General features: G+C 44.0%; 1 protein-coding gene across 4 annotated transcripts in view; it reads left to right on the forward strand.

Annotated features, from left to right (window-relative positions):
• Positions 1 to 2,818: 2,818 nt before the first annotated feature.
• The window catches only part of rarga (retinoic acid receptor gamma a), a 35,102-nt gene continuing 17,911 nt past the window's right edge, over positions 2,819 to 20,009 (forward strand). The window contains exons 1-2 of one of the 4 annotated variants that reach the window (XM_010784463.1): positions 2,819 to 3,029; positions 10,053 to 10,419. In XM_010784463.1, the coding sequence (XP_010782765.1) occupies positions 10,251 to 10,419 (169 nt within the window). In that variant the 5' untranslated portion in view covers positions 2,819 to 3,029; positions 10,053 to 10,250. Of the gene's footprint in view, positions 3,030 to 10,052; positions 10,420 to 19,365; positions 19,815 to 20,009 lie in introns of those variants that run through there. The other 3 variants (XM_010784464.1, XM_010784465.1, XM_010784466.1) reach the window with 3 other exon arrangements.

The following is a 20,009-nucleotide window of genomic DNA, read 5'->3' on the forward strand; positions in this document are numbered from 1 at the left end:
CCTCCTCTCCCTCCGCCTACAATCCATCCCTCTCTCCATCTCACCCCCCAGATTTTCTTCCCCTCCCTGTTACTATTTCACACCCCTTTCTCTCACATTCGCTGTACTCTGGCCTACAAACCCTCCTCCCCCTCTCCATCTCACTTTAACCTCTGTAACCTCACTTCCTCCCTATTTTGCTCCCACCATCATCCCCCCTTTCCTCTTTCCTTTTCTTAGCTGCTTTTCCTCTGCCAGCCTCAGGCCTCTACTCCATGGCTCTGTGAATGCAAATATGTTGAATCTAAAGTGGAAACACACGACTGAGTACGATGTTTTCCATGAATATTTCATATCTTCATAAACACACCCAAAGAAGCTGCGAAGCTGAACAATGCCTGTGTTTGCCGGATGACTTCCTGTGAGGAATTGCCTCTCTTGCGTTCGACTTTTTGTCAGAGCACACTGTGTCAGGATTGATGTCAGGGCAGTGTGTTATGATGTCACAGGCTGAAGTTAATGATACGAGAACGGACGGGGCCATAGGCCATGTTTCCAGTGGTGCCCAGAGAGAGAGATAGCACCCTGATCTATCTTCATTATCCCCCACTCTGCAGCCTCCCAGACACAATGATCATAAATCTCTGCCTGGAGCACACTTCACTGACACTGAAACACAAACACTAGTAACCTCTGACCTTCTCACTGCTACTTCCTACTCATCCATGCACACACACACACACACACACACACACACACACACACACACACACACACACACACACACACACACACACCGACTGCCATCATGCACTCAAATGCACATTCTCCTGACACAAATGCATGGTCTCCGTCAGAAGGATTGCATCACACTGACTTGAATTTCACACTTTCCAGTTTTCATCCCTCTAATGGCTAATTGAAAGTGTTTGTAGTGTCCTATGGCTTCTTGTTTCTTATTGTTTTCATATTGCTGATTTAGCACTGCTATGAAAACAGCTAAGGGATTTCTATTAGCCCTAGTGGCCTCATAAGCAACACATAAATCAAATGCAAACAAGATAAGGATCAGCTGAAGTGCTTTTTGCAGTATGGCTTAGATCTGTGCTTCCTGAATATAAGGTTTCTACAAAAAGGCAGCACTGCTTATCCATTCATTTACCCTGATTATGTACCAGCAAATCCACATCTGAAAAATGTATGAAAGAGCATTTCAGTAGCCTACTGTTGACCATATGTGGCAGTACATTTCGGAAGCACAGAGGAATAAGGAGAGCGGGGCCGGGCACTTGTGTTTTTTATTATGATGATGGCTTGACTTTATCCTGGAGACATATTAGGGTCAGTGTATTTGAGGATAAGATCTCTGCCTGAATCGGGCCGGTAACTGATTTACAAACAAAATATGCAGCGGTTATATCAGGTCTTAAAGGCAAAGATAGCTGGGAAGACCAACAAAAAGTTGTATTTGCGGCATTGTTTGTCAGTTATGCCTCAGACTGTTCGATTTGGGTTAATGTGTAGCGATGCATTAACGATTTACCTGATGGAGAACGTTTTAGAGGAAGTTTCATATATAACTTGTTATTTTAAAAAGCTGCACTTACTTGATTTAGATATAAATAAGACTAGATTGTTCTTATGTGAGAATGGATGTTTCAGGATTTAACCTTTTTTTCTTTCTTTCTTCACAAGGTGTATTATCTTTCCTGTGCAGCAGAGGTAAAAGTGCCCGTTGAGGTGTGCCCTCTCCTCCCAGTACTGAGGTTTGAGGTGCTCTTCATAACCAAAACAACTTGAGAAACATTACATTCAGAAAAGCAGGGCACACGCCCATAACCACAAACACATAAACACAGATCTGAAACATATGTTCTCATATGGAGAAAGAGGCACGTTCCGGGGCACACCCAACTCTGCTGCTGCTGCACAGCTCTGCCATCTCTCACAGGACTTTCCTGTGCCACCACTACTTGTTATTTCCAAAACTGAAGTGACTTTACACATATAAATCTTCTGTTTTTCTTTTAAACAAGCTTGAATTTCCCCTCAAAAAACTACTAACTGCTTAATGTTTAGCAGGATGTTGACAGAAATGTTAGATTCCTGCTTTGAATGCCAATTTCTGGTTTCATTTATCCTCAGTGAGGATGTTGTTCATATTGTATCCGTTCTCTTTGTGTCCAATACTTAATTATTTTCACAAGGGTCCTCATACTTTCTTTAATATGGAGTCCTATCAGTATTCATAATAATGGTAGTTATGTATTAGTAGTTCTTTATTACCACAGCTTTGGGAAGATTTTCCCACAAACATTGAAATAAATAAAACCCAACGCCAAACACAAATGACTTCATGATAATTCCATAAAGTGATCACATTGGGAATAAGTAACTACGTGAAAATACTCAGAATAAACCCTTTAAAGCATCATCTTTGTTAAATCAAAAACATTCTAGTTTGTGTTTAGGATACTGAAATATCCTCTCCTGTGAATTCCTTGATTAAACATGAGCGATCTAAGGATCACAACATGGCGCCGCGTTTTGACATGCGCAAACAGTTTGTGGGTAAACCGACTCTTTAGCCAAGAAGATGGAGAGAAAAAGATTTCACCCGAGAGACAAAGAGGGGAGAGAGAATTAAAAACAGAAACTTAAGCTCTCTCTTTTCTTCCCCCCAGGCATTTTGTGGCTTGTGAAAAAATGTGCTGTATATTTGAAGTGTTGGGTCACGTGACAAAGGAAGGCTTTATGAATCAGAGAGTATAATTATTTCTTAGTGAGTGAGAGAGTGAGTATGTGCCTGTGTTTGGGGAGTGAAAGAGTGATTTTAAGAGGTATAGACTGCGAAAGAGGAGGAGGAGAGAGTGCGAGAGGGGGAGCGAGGGAGAGGGAGAGAGAGGCTCACTGCTACTCTGTCTTTGCTGTCAGAAGGACTCTGATGAACGTACACACGTCTTTTCTCCTTCTCCCCCGGCTAGCTCCGCTCATCAGACCGCTCCGGCAGCAGCTTCATCTGTCCGTCGGCCTCATCAACACCAGAGGGGGTGAGTAATTTGTGCTTCAAAAGTTCAAAAACTGTAACTTTAGCCATTGTTTGTTTTCTGTTTTGTCCCTTTCCCTCTCCGTTAACAGAGAGAGAGTGACTGCATTTTTTGGGAAGGGGTCGACTGTTTTAATTGAAGACAGAGACTGTGTGTGTGCAAAACACTTGAGAGGCTTTGAGACAATTAATCATTGTTTTCCCCGAAATCCGAGCAGATTCTCATGTGTAAACACTAAAATGTCCTAACACACATGTTTGTTTGCATGCAGTGTTTTTGTTCCTTTCTGATGTATAAATGTGAGAGTGACACTGAGTTTATATGAAAACATTCTTGAGCATGTGTGCCTGGGTGCACATATGTGCTTATTAGTGAGTGTTTCAAGTGTTACCCAGTGCATGTGGAGCTCTTTATTATTAGCATATGTGTGTGTGTTAGTGTGTACACACTTGCATGTGTTTGATGTGTATGAATGTATCACCATAGGAGTCACCAGTCCTTGACCTTTTTTTTAATAAGCAACATATGAACACTTGGAAGAGAGAAGCATTGTTTTCCACCTTTCAAACAGCAGAGTCTAATTCCTGTGGCGTGAGGTGTGTCTGAAACTCTGGTCTTAGTTTACATCGACATTTATTCATTGTGTTCCCATAGTAAGCATCGTGTCAGTCAAGATTATTTATTGACGCTGGCATACGTGCCAGGGTAACAGGTTCCACTTGTTACAGCCATGTGTAACACAGTGCATTTAGTGCTGTTTGATTTGGATATCAGATGATCATGCGCCTGATGTCACAGTGTAGCTTTCTGCAGTGTTTTGGTTTATTGCTCCAGCAGCGACTGGTCAGTAGGTAAATTGCTGCAGCTGGACTGCCTTGGCTTTGCACCTGCTGTCCACTGCTTATTTCCCTTGGTGGACTTGACATAAGTGTGGGGGACAGCTTGATTGAAGGGAACTGAAAAAAAAAACACCCACACGGTGGAGTGAGGGATGCCGGCTTGAAGGCCACAGTGATATCTGTGGCGTCCTCCGCTGTCATCTGGTTCATCAGTTCACGTCTCAGTCGGTGACATCTGGAGTGGAAAGAATGGAGCCCCTCTCTGAGTAATATTACTGCGCTGTCCTCCTCCTCCAGAGCACCACTCGTGGGTCCCTTTTTTCGAGGACAGGCTGTCCATGCAGAACAGCTTTACCTTCATGGTGTTCAGTCACAGCATTTTGCTTGTCTTCTGTGACAGTTTGGAATCAATTATTATTTGTGCTTGCTGTTATGTGATCCAGATGGGAATGTGTCATTAATCATGATGCATGTGATCATGAGTATGTCAGCTTTATGGGCCTCACCAAAAACATTCTCTAATTTCTGTTGTTGTAAATATTTATCAGGCAACAGACCAGCTTTAAAATGATTTGGTCAATCCTCAGACTACAGATCAGGAATATTACACTTGTTAAATATCTTATAAATAACTACTTTTGAACAGAATCACAAAAGAGTGTTTTAAAAAAGACTTGTGATTAGTGGTAGTTTTCAGTGCCTTAACTAAGTCTTAGACATATCATAAACAAATAGTGATACACAATATAATAATACCGGGAGAAGATTATAATAACAACGACAAATAAGTACAATTACATTTTCTATGATTTCGTCTTTTTAATTAAACCATAAAAGTAAAAAAAAAATCTCACAACACTGTTATATATTTGTTACATACATTTTTTTAAACCAAATAGCAAATCCCTTGCATGTTATGTGATGAAACTCTCCAGGTGTATAGAGGTATTAGGCTTTGTGGGAACCACTGTAACAACATTTGCCCCATTAAAAGTTTCTGGATTGCAAAACAGTCGTTCATTGTGACATGACTTTGAGCTGTAAATCTGGGAGTTGTTGATACCTGTCTTTTTCTGGAATTTCTATAGCAATTAAGGCCGAGCAGTAGGGAGGGGTTGGACAGGTGGTTTTAGGAGAATCGAGGGGCTCTGCTGCTAACACTCTATAATTAACAAGGAAACTATCTGCAAACCATTTCCTATGTCTATTTTTGCAGGTGTTCTGCTCCGATTGTGAGGATTTACATGTTCAACCTGCCTTCAAGCTCTCATTAAATGTTTTGGCACAACGTTAAACTGAATGTGGGTTGTTTTGCATGTGTGCGTTTGGGCCTGCTTGTGTCTGAGTGTTGCTTTGACTCCTGAGGCTAAAATAGGCGGTGATGATCCCATCCATTATGCATCACTTTATACAGAGAAAGGATTGTTTTCCCTCTGTGTTAAGGAATGGAAACACCTTCAGTGTGAATCCCTTCTTTGAGTTACATAAAAAGACTTACATGTTGCACTTTTTAAATCTAGAGAAGTAGCCGTCACACTGTTTCTTTTGCTTTATGTCCTTTCACTCTGACTCTCTCTTTATGTGTTTCTCTAAATGTCTAGCCATCCTCTGCCTTTTCCTTTTCCTGTTGTGCTTTGTTTTCTTGTTGCTGGACCCACTGCTGAAGTCTTAATGTTGGGTTCTCCAAAGAGCTGTACCACATCATGGAAAGAGCAAGCTGTCAGGATGACTTCATGTCACAAAGTGTTTTATGTCTCACTGACTTCTCACTCTTTCCATACTTCTCTCCACTACTGCGAGTCAACACAGTTTTGTGACATTATGTTTAAACAAAGAGACGATTTAGGGATTAACGTGTGATGTTTAACAGATACAAAAACAAGGATTGCCTGATGACACTCCCCGGTGGCACTCATGAAAAACAATACCTCTTAAAGTGACAAATGATTACACAGAGGTGCTGTGAGCAAATATGTGTTGGTGAGATGCCGAGCGCAGGCAGATGTCAAACGGGTTTGAGGTAAAGGAATGCCGGTTTGTTTGGAGGCTCTGGACGTCTGTCACTCGTTGTCTCTCGCAGAGCCATTAGCAGGCCACTTGTTGAAAGACTGGGAGCTGTCAGCCTTGCATCAGATAATAGTGTCAGGGATATTGTTTTCACAGGAAAGATACTGCTGACGCCAGCAACAAGATCAGATAACACTCCTGATGTTTCAATATGAATATTTGGGTTCTCTATCTTGACACTCCACAAACAGTTTCTGATGGCTGTCGGCATATTAAGCCGTGATCATGCCACTAAGTGTTTTACATTTGGAAAAGCTAGTCTGTCAGCTTAGAATTTATGTGGAATTATTGTTAAACTGCTGAGGTAGTATGACTTCACCAACGACCCAAAACTCAAACATACGCTGCTCTGCTTCAAGTCGGTTCCTTTACAAAGTTGCTGAAAATAAATCACTTTATGATGTTGTTAATTAAAGGACAGTGCCTGGAAGTCATGCACAGTTTTCTAACAAAAATATGAGCAGGAGTGGGCAAGTCAGAGTTGGAAAAAGAGGGAGAAACCTCTGCCAGGATGCATGGTACACTTCATTTGTCTGGAGGCTGTTAATTTACAATTCAGTCCTTCCAGTAAAAGGCTTTGATTTGTTGCTCAACCTGCACTGACTGACACATATTCTTTAATTGACCTCACAATAAATGTCTTTAAATTGCAAATTGTGGTTTTCTGGGGAGTTCAGAAAAACCCAAAGAAAATGTGTGAGCCTTCTCAAGCTCAGAAAAAATAAAACAAAAAGTCTTCCCAAGAGTCAGAGAGTGAGGAGTAGAGTTTGACATCAAAGGCACATTTCCTCAAAGTCAAACATACCATTATAACTCAATATAACATCACAGACAGTTACTGTAAGAAAGTTGTGTTTCCGTAACTGACAGAAGAAAACGTTTTCCAGGTCGGCCATGGCACCCAGAATCCTGCTCATATACGCAGAGTAATCACCTGTGGTTTCTTCTGCTGGCTTAAAAACACACTGACTTTCTCGGTTGTGTGGTGCAGCGCTTCCTGAGATGCCGTGATTTATTTGTTATGTTTGACTGCAGTTCTTATTGCTTGAGGGGCCTCACTCCATCACAACGTTTAAGGCACAATTGTTGTTTGGCTCACAGAGGACTTGATACCCTTTGTTTGACGGACATTCAATCTGTGGGAATTTTTCTCTCTCTCTCTCTCTCTTCCAGTCTCTTTCACTCTTGCTCGATTCTACTTGCTGCTACGTCTTCATGTTGAAAGTTAAACTCTTAAGCAAACAAGGGAATCTCATTCTCCATAAGCGTGCCTCGTCTTGAAGCGCCATCTCCAAAGTGATTGATCTCATTTCATTTGCTACACAGCGTTTTGTACTGATAACATCAATGGATTATCTCAAGAAACCAACGAGGTGCTTTAAGATGATGAACTACTGTGAGTTTTGACACTCCACTCTTTACAGGAACAACCAAAGTACATTTAAACTGCTACAGCGCCACTCTTAGGGAATGATGGAAAGTCCCAGCAGCAGCCGGGAACACGCTCATAGCTGGCCGTGGTGCTGCCTGCCTGGCCGCCTGCTGCCTCCTGTGTGCCCCCCAGGCTCAAGGGAAGTGGGGAGGCCCTCCATGCCCATTTGGCCCTGGCTAACAGGGGATGAGGTCACTCCAAATTCCCCTTATCCCCTTATAGCCCCAGACGGGCTGGCGAAGTGAACCTACCACAGGACCCAACATAAAAAATAAATGGCTCTGTAAAAAGCTGCTGGACTGATGTGACTCATTAAAAAACACTGGCGCCAACTCTTTTATTAATTCATTATTGTGTTTGGGGAGAGTGAAGTTACTGGGTTCTATTTTAAAAAGCTGAATGTGTCTCTAAGTACTCTTAAGGTTTTTTTTCTCAGATTTTTTCCTTTAATGACATGTGCGAACGTACAGTGGCACTGCGGTTTATTTTGCCGAGTTAGGATTTTCAAACTCATTAAAGGCTTTGCTTTTGATTGATATACTGTCGTTTCCCTGTATGGGAATACAAAAATCACATGGCTACTCTCTTTTTCTCACACATCTTCCTTTTACTCTCTTCTCTGAGCACTCATAGACAGATTGCGCTGCCTTTATGGGGCCTGGTTTGATGGCAGATACCCAAACGATCAAACACACACACACACACACACACACACACACACACACACACACACACACACACACACACACTTTCTGGCAGTTTTGTTTTTCCAGTCTCTACCTCTTCTCCCATTAGGCCCACTGTGAAATCTTTAGTGATGTTTTTGTGTGTTAGCCACACAGTGGAACCGCTGCACAGGGTCATGGTACAAGTTGTATAAGCAGTAGAGAGATGGAAATGGGGTGGGGGGAGGTGGGGGAGAAAGGATTGAGTATAAGGACATGATTATAGAGAGGAGATGTGGGGTGGGTCAGAAAAGGGAAACAAATCACAAGTAGTTTAGATGAAGGATAGATTGAATAAGATTGGGAAAGAAATGCAGAGAGGAAGAAGGAAAGAAAAAGAAAGATGGCAGCATGGCTGTGTTGGCAGGATGGGGGTTGGTGCCTATCGGCGGCTGCTCCTTCCTGAAACGTGGCCACCCGAGCCTGCCTGGGCTCTGAATGCACATGTGGAACAGTTTACTGTAATGGAACTCTAAATTAGTGGTGGTTTGAAGCTGCCTGCAGCAGTAGGGTGTAATTAACTGGCTCTGTTGAAAGAGAAAGAGCCAGAAAGCGAGGCATTGAGGGAGCCAGAGCCCTGGAAAAGGCAAGGGGTGAGAGGTGTGTGCGTGTGTGCGTGTGTGTGTGTGTGTGTGTGTGGTGTGTGCGTGTGTGCGTGTGTGTGTGTGTGTGCTCACACATGTGTAGAGGTTTTTATTTTTTCCCCCTGATTGCATGTGTATGTGTTTCAAACTCTGAGGTTCATATGTGTGCATCTTGGAAAGTTCTGCCTCTTTTTCCTGGGCATGGCGCCACCTCTTAGTGCCCCCCAGTGCCCAGACCCTGTCACTGTTCCTCAGTGCGTTTTTCGCTCAGTTCAGCAGTTCACCAGTTCAGCCTTAGATCTTCCCCCCCCCCTAATTTCTTTGTTTATACCGAATTCATTACCAAGATTTTTTTTAACTGTCTTTTCTCCCGGATTCACAAGCCACAGCAGTTCCAAATTCCTTGGCTCTGCTCTTTTTCAAAAGCCACATTTAAAAAAACAAGCAGATCACACCACCCACTCGTGAAATCACGCTAGAAAAGCAAAAGGCAAAAAAAAGAAAACATGAAGAAGAAAACCGGAGGCTTTTCTGGGATTTGTGTTCCCCTCTTGTTTGAACAGTCAACAGTGGAGCATAACTGCAGCCTTGTCCACACGTAAGCCTGTCTGTGCCTACTGTGTGGAGTCAAAGTGAGGAGCGGGCTGCAGGAGGTTAGGGCCAAAAATGACTGTGGGACGGGAGCCTCAAGAGAAGATAGTTGGAAGTGACAGCAGCAGTTAGCAATCAGTGGATCTCATTTTCCCTACCCTCTACCCCCATCACCACCACCCCTTCCCTTCTCCATGCTCTGGACCCCGTGTCTGGGCCTCTGGTCCTGGGGGAGAGCAGCAGAGAGGCAGGCTGCTGTGCTAGGCTGGCAGCAGGAACAGAGGAGCTCTTTATAGTAGAGTTCTGGTGATTTAAATCATATGGCATAGCCTGGAATCACTGTAGACGTCTGGAAGCTCTTCAAAACTGCAAGAACAAGAGCTCTCTCTCTTTTTCTCTTTCACTTTTCCCCCCTCCCTGCCTCCCTCCCGCTCTTCCCTGTTATAACTTTTTCCAAACGTCTTTCTTATTTTCTTTTCCCCTCGCCCAGTCCCAGTTTTTCTGGCTTTTCCTCTCACAGCTCACTCATTCTTTTACTCTAACGTCTTTATCTGTTTTGGTTCTCGCCGCCCTTCCTCACTTCCTCTTTCCATCCCATTCTCTCATACCTGATGCTATGAAATTGCACATTCTTCTTACATTAGAGCGGTAGATGAACTGTTATCTACCCCAGAATTTAATGGATGACAGTCTCAGAGTTGAAATTAGGTGAATTGTGTTCTGATTGTATTATCATGCCAATTCACACTTATATGTGGTAACACATCCCTTTGCCCTCTCTTCTGCAGGAAACTGAATTGGATGACCCTTCTAAAGGAGAGATACTAAAACCAGAGGCCTCTTCATCACTCATCCATTCCCGACGTCCTGAGAATCTACTAAAGGACACAGATTTCAGCTTTTTTTCGGGGATTTTTCCAGGTGTTGTGAGAACTGTTACTTTCACCCAGCGGCCTGCTGCGGACCCCTGGGTGTGCTCTGTCGCCATGGCTACCAATAGGGAACAGCAGGTGGGTCACATGACTGGCTTCCCACCTGCTGTCTACCCCTTCGCCTTCAACTCCATGAGGAGCCACTCCCCTTTCGACCTGCTGGCCAACAGCAGCCTGTTTGGGAGATTCGGTGCTGACCTGCCTAAAGAGATGGCCGCTCTCTGTAAGTGATATTCTGTGTGTTTGACTTTCCTCCCTCGAACATATCATTTTCTAATTCAACCCTTACTTCATATAGGTCCATACCTCCCTTTAAGTCAAGCCACATTATACAATTTAAACAAGCACTGGAAAAGGGAAATACTGCTATTTAAATTGCACTTCATTATGTGTAATTTTGTGGAAATGGAAAACCTTAGGGTCTGTTTGTGATATAGGACAAAGTGGTATAAAAAATTCCCCAAAAGACCGTGAAGCAAAAAGGCCACTTTTATCAATACAATGATGACTCTGCTCCTGTGGTTTCCGTATAGATGCTCGTAGATGGTGTGGTTATGACCACAAACTCAGGCTCTGTCTGTGTGTGTGTGTGTATGTGTGTGTGTGTGTGTTGTGTGTGTGTGTATATCTCGACCTCTCACAGTGCTTTTGTGCGGCAGTCAACCCACAAGTCTGCAATTAGAGACAAAACAACATTCTTTCAGTGTGAGGTGATGAGTGCTCTGAGCATCAACAAATATTTGAAAATGAGCACTACTTCAATTCAAAGACTTATCTGACTGTTTATTCAGACATTAGCATACCCCACACCGTATTATAGAAAGAAATGTGAGATCAAACAACCAGAAGAACCAGCAGCAAACTTCAGCAGTCTCAGGCTAGTTGTTTCAGACCTGACCACAGGAGGCACTGTTGTATGCAAAGGGAAGAGTATAAGAAAGGGAAGATGGAAGTTACACACTATGAGAGTACAAAGAGGAGATTGTTGGTAACTGAGAACGTTTTTCTATCATGGACAAACTAGCCAGATTTGACACACTGCGGACATACATTGCTCGTTGTTTGAAACACTTGCTAGTTTCGAAGGGCAGTGTTTCGATCAGCATCAGGATTCTGGTCAGGGAGTATCCTCTCATAAAACCACTGCTGCTGAGGCTGTGAGGGTGAGAGACAGAAAGAGAGAGACTTTCGTTGAGGTTAGGGTGCGAGGTAAAGGTAAGCAGGGAGTTATTTCAAATGTTATCTGGGCGCAGTGTTAAAGGGGTGGCAGGTGGTGGTGGGTGGTAGGTGGTGGAGGGGCTATAATGGGTGTGGGTGGCAACAGCTGAGTGCAGATCCTGAGAGCCCCCCTGCCTGTGTGTGAAGTCCCCCTCTCTCCCCTACCACAGCATGCCTGAGCACCTCTCCAGCCTTTCAGACGTCAATCACTACCTCACCCCCTCCCCCCTTCCTCCTTGTCGCTGCTGCCCACCTAATCCTCAAGGTATTTTCAGAGAGAGAGAGAGAGAGAGAGAGAGAGAGAGAGAGAGAGAAAGAACCTGGGGGTAATGTCCTAGTGTGGTGGAATCCAAGAACACACCCTGCTAGGAAAACACACAGACACACACCTATAAACACACCACCAGAGACTCTTCCCACTCTGTCTCTCTACCTCTGTCTCTCTCTCCGTCCCTCCGTCACACACACACACCCCCATACACTAATAGGGCCCTTCTTTCATCTAAAAACTAGAAACATACCTCTGACGCTGAGTGAAACCCCACTGCACTGACAGATGGATTATTTTTGGTTTTTACACTGGAATGAGTTAAAACAAAAACTAGCATCAAAGCATAAACAGACACAAGCAACCACTTGCACCGGGCCCTCACACATGACTGCCTGTACTGACACATCCACGCTGGCAGTAGTATCGTTCACAAGGGTTAAAGACGGCAATTATTTGGTTTAAGCTCTATGTCAGAGCTTAAACCAGGCTGGGGTCAAAGATTAAGTCTGGATCATAGTGACAATTAGTGACGACTCAGCTTTATCTGTGTGTATTGTAGTGGACTTTCTTTCGTTCGACCTCTTTTCCGGCTGATCAAATCAATGTCAATATTGGATTTATATTATACTGTGAATAGAAAGACAGTTTTATTTTCCTTGAAGTCTCAAATAACTAATTTGATCTTTTTTTACACACTTAATCACCTCTAAAAAATATATCAAGAGTGGTGACAAATGAGTTCTTAATCATAGCTGCTTTGATTATTGGAATAATAATATGTTTAAGAAATAGTGAGACATGCAAGATCACAGAGCAAAAATTATGTTCTTAACGCTTTTTAGATTTTTTATTTTGGAATAACCAGTTATTGGACTAACTGTTTGGCACTATACATGCCCACAGCTTATTTTGTGCTAAAGCTGTTATATATTATACATATGTGTGAATATTAGTTTGGGTTTGGCCAGTGGACCAAAAACTATCAGCTGTTAGTATCGCCTTTTAAAACATTATTTTGGTGTATCGCTTTAAGAGGAATGTTACAAGTTATTTTACTGACAGCAGTCTTGTTCCCCACTCTCTTAAACGTTAGCGGGGAAGACAAAAGGCCTTGGTTTGGACATTCCCCAGGCCCTGTTTTTCTTCTCCTTCTACTTCTTCTCCATGAGTTAACAGGCCTGCTCATTGTTGTCAGGGCTGTCTGTGTGTGTTTGTGTGTGTGCAGTAAATAGGACTGCATTATTGCCCAGCTACAGGCCTCTTTGCGTAATTATTTGTTAGAAAGGCAGCCCAAGTGACACCTACCTTTGTTGGGCGTGCCTGCTGTGCCGACAGGTTGGAGCGCCTCCCACGGCGGCGCTGTGTTTTGGCACCAGAGTGTCTTTGGAAATACCTGTTTTGCACAGAGGTGGCAAGAGACAGGAGAGGGGAGGGATAGTTGTGTTTGCACATGAAGAGATAGAAGGCTTGTCTTTATTCTTAATGCATACATGGAGGAAGTGGCCCTAGAAAACCTTAGTGCTTTACTTTGTGAGGTTCACTGACCATGTGGGTGTCCTGCAAGACTCCCACCCTTACCACCCATGTCTTTATACATTCTCAAAGGAGTTTGTTCATCCATGAGAGGGTCTGACGGCTCTCTGTGTGTAGCATAGGCTGTTATCAGTTGATCCCTGTCATTATGGGAGCCCTTCAAACAAACAGTTGGAAGCCCATTAAGGCCACTTACTATGTGATAACATCATCACTGAGCCCTGAAACACCTCTATAAGCTTTCACCAATCAGGGCCGGAGCCCTGGCCCCAAAGCCAGTCACAGGGATGTTTTGAAAAGCTAGTAGGTCATTTCCTACAGCCCACATGGCTTGGACCAAAATCTGCAGGCCTTTTCTGTGCTTGGACTTCACATCCAGACCTCAATTTTGCGCATTATCTTGAGTGATGAACTCATAAGGGGCTCAGCTGTGAACGTTTTTGGCTGCATCACATTGGGATGAAATTAAAAGCATTGTATTAATAGATAGGAATGAATAGCATGTTGAAACTTGTTTAAACGCTGCCTCAGTCTGCTCAGTTGTGCCTCTGCTGGAGTTAAAGCGAACAGATGTTTAGTTTATGTACAGTGTGTGTTGGGAATGGATTTAAACCACACACACACACACACACACACACACACACACACACACACACACACACACACACACACACACACACACACACACACCATTAAGTCAGACGGACAATGAAAAGGACCAAGATGTTCCAGCAGAAAAGAATATCCTCATGCAGAGTGACATAATTAAAAACACTCATTGCATTCTTAAACACATACACAAGGAGGTCATGTTGGCTTAGGGAGCTCGGGGAGTTGCGTAAAGGAGCCATTTTGGTGGGAAATGTGGAATGAGAGGGAATGTTAAAGTGAAACTTTAAATGGAGGATAGGGACATCAGGGAAGGATTTCGCCTAGCAGAGTGAAGCCTTCTCCGCTGGATATGGGCAGAGCACAAACAGCACATTGTACGGCTGTATTTATTTTTATAAAGGTTGAAGTGCCGGGTTTCAGCCCAGCCTCGATGGAGGTGCTGTGCGTGACTGACTGTGAGTGTGGGTATACTGTATATTTGAGGCAGGGAGGGGGACGAAAGAGAAAGTGAGCTGTGTATGGATATTCAAATGAGGAGCTCAGCCCTGCTGGCCCTCACTTCCTTGAAGTTTCTCTCCCCGTTTGCTCTTTTAAAAACTGTGAAAGTCCCTCAGAGACACCTGCAAGTTTGATTTTCTGTTTGAAAACCGATCCATCTCTGACCTCTTTGCACCTCTCTGTCATTTGTGATCTCTGTTAGATTTATTGAAGGGGCCTGAGCCTGGGGTGAAAACATTTTGGATTTCAAAGAATTTCTGGAGAATTTCAGGAATGAGAGAAATATATTTGGGATTAATAGTAGACTATTATGTTCTCGTTGCATATGGATAACAATCATTTAAAAGACTGAAATAAAACATTGGAAATGATTAATAATAATAATAAAAACAATGTTTTATTTCTTTTTAACAAAGAACAACATCTTTAGTCTAAATATAAAGTATCTCCATACATTTGTTGATTTATTGTATGTACAATTGTGGATAAGACTACAAATATAATCTCTATCCTTCAACGGGTTTGTATTTTTGAATCAATGTAAAGATACTACTACATTTAATGACGAACCATCCAGTTGGTAAATCATTTTGAGTGTCAAAAACATAATTAGTAAAAAAAGGGCCATTAAGGAGCCATCTGCTCGATGGCACCTCTGCTCCTGTGACCATGATCCAAATAGCAAATTAGCATCGCTAGGACTGGACCATTTGTGTACTTGTGTGTGATGACAGCACGTTCAGCGCTTGTTTGGCTTGATCCATCAGTGAGACCGGAGCCTCCACTGCTGTAATAAACAGCCCTGCATCATCTGACATCCTCGCTTTCATCTCCCTTGGCGACTGCTCGCTTCAAGATGACAGCTCTCCAAGGCGCTCCCCTTTCTTTTTGGAAATCGATTCCCCTCACATTGCTCTTTTCTATTTTGTATCTAGCACTGGCCTTGATTCAATAGATGAGGGGGGAATGAGCTGAGCACAAAGGCTCACTTTGTTTCCCAGTCAATTTAAAGCACCAACTGACAGAGGTTTTGTGAAACTGGGTGGAATATCTGCTCCTCCGATGATATCCTAAACCCTTTAGGCTTATGCTCTCTTGAATTCCCTTGCTCTTTTCTCATGCTTTCTTTCTCCTCAGCCTCCACCTTGGATTTCCTCTCGTTATCCCTCTGTGCAAGTTTGAGCCAATTTGCCCTAAGTGCTGGAAACTTTCTGAAAGTTTGCGTGTTTGTGTATAAGTCTTTTGGTGTGTGTGTGTGTGTGTGTGTGTGTGTGTGTGTGTGTGTGTGTGTGTGTGTGTGTGTGTGTGTGTGTGTGTGTGTGTGTGTGTGTGTGTGTGTGTGCGCTTGCTTGTGCCTGCATGCCTGTGTGTGTGGAAAGTCAGCAAAGGTTGCTGGTAAGGGAGAGGCCACAGAGTTTACTATAGCTCTGACATGATGACAGATGAAGATAAAGAGGCTACTATTAAAAATGGGAGGGGTCTGTTTTCAGATGTGTCTTCGTGGGCACGTGCAAGACAAAGAGCGCGCAATGGCGAGAAATGAGGGATGGGCTCTCAGAAGACGTGGGAGGGCGCATAGGCACAGGGCGGCTTGGCCGCACAACTAAAAGAAATTTCTTTTTTTCCCACAAAACACGGATAGCAAAATGTCATGACAGTGCAGATAGAGGGGGAAAGAGGGACAGAGAGTGAAAAACACTTTCTGAAAGATGGCCAAGAGTGATAGAGCTCTGAAAAGTAGCTCTGTTAGGCCTTCGCTGGGACCAGCACCTGAACAGAGGCCAACATGGCCGCCGCCCCATGTCATACTTCACCTTCCTCTCATCCCTCATCTGTGACACATCAGGTATCTTCAGAGATAGGAGATTGTGAGTGGGCAGATGAGTGGATAAGGTTACATGTCTTGTCAGAGCTGAACATGTGTAAAACCCGCGGCTGGTCGAGCAGTTGATGGATGTGATGAGTGAGAACGCTTTGATTATGCTCTAACAAACATAACTCATCTTCATAAGAGGTTCATCATTTTTAAAATGGCAATTTGTTTTGGGTGTATGCACCTAATTTTTCTTTTTGTTTAGAAAGCACAGCCTATACAGTATAGGACCTCTGCGTGTGTTTCTGAGTAACCTGAAACTGTCTGCAGTGAGAGGGCGCTCTGTGCTGGTGTTCAGTGTCTCTATCATCACCGACAATCTGTTTCAGCACGTCCACAGAATGCACATATGTTCACATCAGCGCTGCAAAAGCTCTACATTCCTTTCAAAATCACCGTGCTGCGTTTAGCGCATAGGCATTTATAAACAAGCCGTCTTTATTGCCTCACACACCACTGTGTTGTTGACTGCCTGGCTAGAACCTGAATGACTTTATAGAGAGGAAGTGGCAACAATGTGTTGTATACGTCTTATCTGTAATCGGCATCAGAGTGTCAGACAGTAGTAAAGCCTTATTTTATGCAGGGCTCCAGCCCACGTGGAACTATAAACAGTCTGGGAGCAGTTGATTGAGCTATCTACTGTACAGATAAAGACATGAAACATCATATCACAAAAGAAACATTCAAATATTTTAAATGAGAGCAGAAGTCTGGTCTAATCGGAGCAATTACATTTGATTAAATGCAGCAGTCTCACAAAAGGGCCAGTGAGTCGGCAGCCACTGAAACATTTCCAAAAGCAGAAACAAAAGCAGAGCATTTTGTCAACTAAAACAAATCATGTTGTTATGGGTAAAAAATTGTCATAGGGAACTTGATGAAATGGGGGAGAGTATTAGGGAGAGTGATGGAGAGACTTGTGAGCCAGAGAGTGAGCGAGAGAGGGAGGGAGGGAGGGAGGGAGGGCAGGATAAGTTTGGGGGGAAAGTTAGTGGCCCAGTGGGGGTTTCTTCTAGAGTTCAACCTCTCTGGCTGGGGAAGGAAGAGGAGGAGGGAGGGGAGGCAGGGACCGGCCTGGGTCAGCAGCAGTATGGAGTATGTGTAGATTAGATGTCTAAACTCACTCTGCAAACCCTCTGAAGCACTGGAAGACTCTCAGCTCACAGTGCTGTGCCAATAAGAGGGAAACCTGGGGTTAGTGGTCTGAATTACAGTCTCAAACACAGTAACAATGAAATGTAAAAACCACGAGAGAGTCGGATCCATAAATCTCCAAAAACAAAAATCATTTTCAAGTATAAGTACATGATATTACAAATCGATTGTATTGGCCTCATCAGTCCAGAGAGCAGCCCTGGCAAACAACACTGATGTTACAAGGAACATTTGAACACCAGGGGATTAGCCAGTTTAAAGTTTCCAGGATGCTGTTTGAAACTAGCTGCGAGAAAGAAAAAAACAACACAGGAAACAGACGAAAGACGAGTGTGAGAAGAATGCCTGTGGATCATAAAAATGTGACTCGTGGCAGTGATGATTTAATCTGAAATGCATTAAGATCAGGACATTCTTTTGAATGATTGTGTAATTGGGTAGAGAGTGAAAAGGAAGAGAGTAACTTTTAACAACAAACTGTTAGCAGGGGCATATTTGATAGATAACAGTTTGTTTTCTTGCCCCACTGTTCTCTCTTGCTGTCATAAAGCTTCCTCTTTATGACCTGACAGCTGTATGAAGAAACACATCAAGCTACTGATGTTGTTTACTGTTTGATGCAACACAAAAGAGCTGTTAAATGTGTGAGTGAGTGTGTGAGCTGTATCAACCTGAATGTGTGTATGAGTGTGCCAGCCTAACAAAATAAACACAAGATCCCAACCGAAGCAAAAGCTTAAAGGTCAATAAACATTTTGATCAAAATCCTTCAAAATAGCACGAAATGTGAAGGCACAGTTTTTTTCATAAGACAGGAAAAAGAGTGAAGTGTGAGACGGACGAGGAGGAGGGAGGGCAGTGTGTGTTTATGGAGAGCGTAGCCAGCAGCACAGATTGACAGGAAATGTTGTCTTTTTTGCCTGCTGGGCTGTACCACTTGTACTTGCCTGACAGGGGGGAGATGAATGTGAGAGGCACACAAACCAAAGCCATTCTATTATCATACATCTCCCATTGTATCAAGCTGTTTGCTTTAGCCCGGCCAGAGTCTATCCGTCTGCTGAGCAACAGTTAGGACCAGTGACAGGCTTTTTTATTGACCGCAGACCGCCTATTGATTTCCTTTGATTTACCGCCACTGCTATGTTTTAAATTGAATTATTTTAGATATACAAAGAACAGCCTGTGTTAAAGAAGGGCTAAATGTGGAAGGGCACATTTTCTGACTCAATGATACATTAAGGGGGCACATTAAAATGAATACTTACACAACAACATCACATCTGCATCGTTGCATCTGTATTTCCTCATGATGGTTGCTCAGAGATTTATCACAAACAAGGTCAAGAGAACCTGTGAGAAGTGTGTCCAGCACATGGTGTGTTTGTATATTGGGGGTATTTGTCTCTGTAAATGCACTACGGGGATTGAGCAAGGCAGCCCTCATTCATCACTGTTAAAGCACTTCCAGGGGGAGAGACGGAGCGTACTGCCCATCCTCTGTTCCCTCAAACAGACAGACAGAGCGAGAGGAGGAGGGATTTACCCTGGCATCTGGTTTCTGGGTTCAACCACGACACAATGTTCTGTCTCGCTCTCTCTCTCTCCGGCTCTCTTTCTCACACACACACATACTCACCCGGCCAGTGGCTGGACTTTAATATGGTTATGATTAGAGACGGGGGCTCAGGGGAGGGAGGGGAGGGGGCTCATATTTACTGCAGGGGAATTGGGGGAGGTGCGATGGAAAGAGAGACAGAGACAGGGACCAGATCTGAATGGGACACGAGGGGAGGGGGACCGTGTTTGTTTGCATTCTGTGCTGAAATATGAAACACAAAAGCAGCACGGACAAAAAAAGGAAAAGAAGAATAGCAATAGAGTTTTGTCCTCTAACCAGATCAGTTCTTTCTGTAGTGCAGGCTCTGCTGGCCGGCCCCCTCTCCTCCCTCTCCCTCCCTGCTCCCCCCACCTCCTCCTGGGTCCCTCTCTCTGGCCCTCCCTCTCTGGCATTCTCTCTCTCACTCTCTCTCCACCCCCTTTCAGAGCGTCATGCCGAGGCAGTTGGTTCGCTCCGCCGTGTCTGGGGCTCAGCGAGAGCTGTGAGAGGCTGTTATTTAGGTCTGTTACAGCAGACAGGGAGCAGCTCACCCAAGGGCAGGGGGAGAAGAGAGAGTCAGAGAGAGAGAGTCAGAGTAACGCTCAGCTCAGCCAGGCAGGAACCAGATCTGCATTCCAGCTGAGAGGGAGAGAGGGGAAACTCCAGCATCGGCAGGAAAGGGCAGCAGTGAGAGTGACAGCCAGAGATAAGTGGAGGCAGGGAAGGGAAGGTAGCAGATCCGGCTAGCTGTTGCTGCTGCTGTTTGTTGTTGTCACTGCCTCAGTGAGTGACGTGAGCGCTGGAAGCAGGACAGGACGCAGGCAGGACTGAGGGCTCTTAGTGATTTTTGCTGACACACACACACACACGCACACGTGCACACGCACACGCACGCGCGCACAAAGCCTAAACACAGCCCCTGCTCAAGCTTACTGTCATAATTTAATGAGGAGCACAGCATGCCCCTGCGCACTGACACACACGACTGCCATCATGCACTCAAATGCACATTCTCCTGACACAAATGCATGGTCTCCGTCAGAAGGATTG

The sequence above is a fragment of the Notothenia coriiceps genome, unplaced genomic scaffold (assembly GCF_000735185.1).
Source record: "Notothenia coriiceps isolate Sejong01 unplaced genomic scaffold, NC01 NC01_scaffold00026421, whole genome shotgun sequence".
Lineage (NCBI taxonomy): Eukaryota > Metazoa > Chordata > Actinopteri > Perciformes > Nototheniidae > Notothenia > Notothenia coriiceps.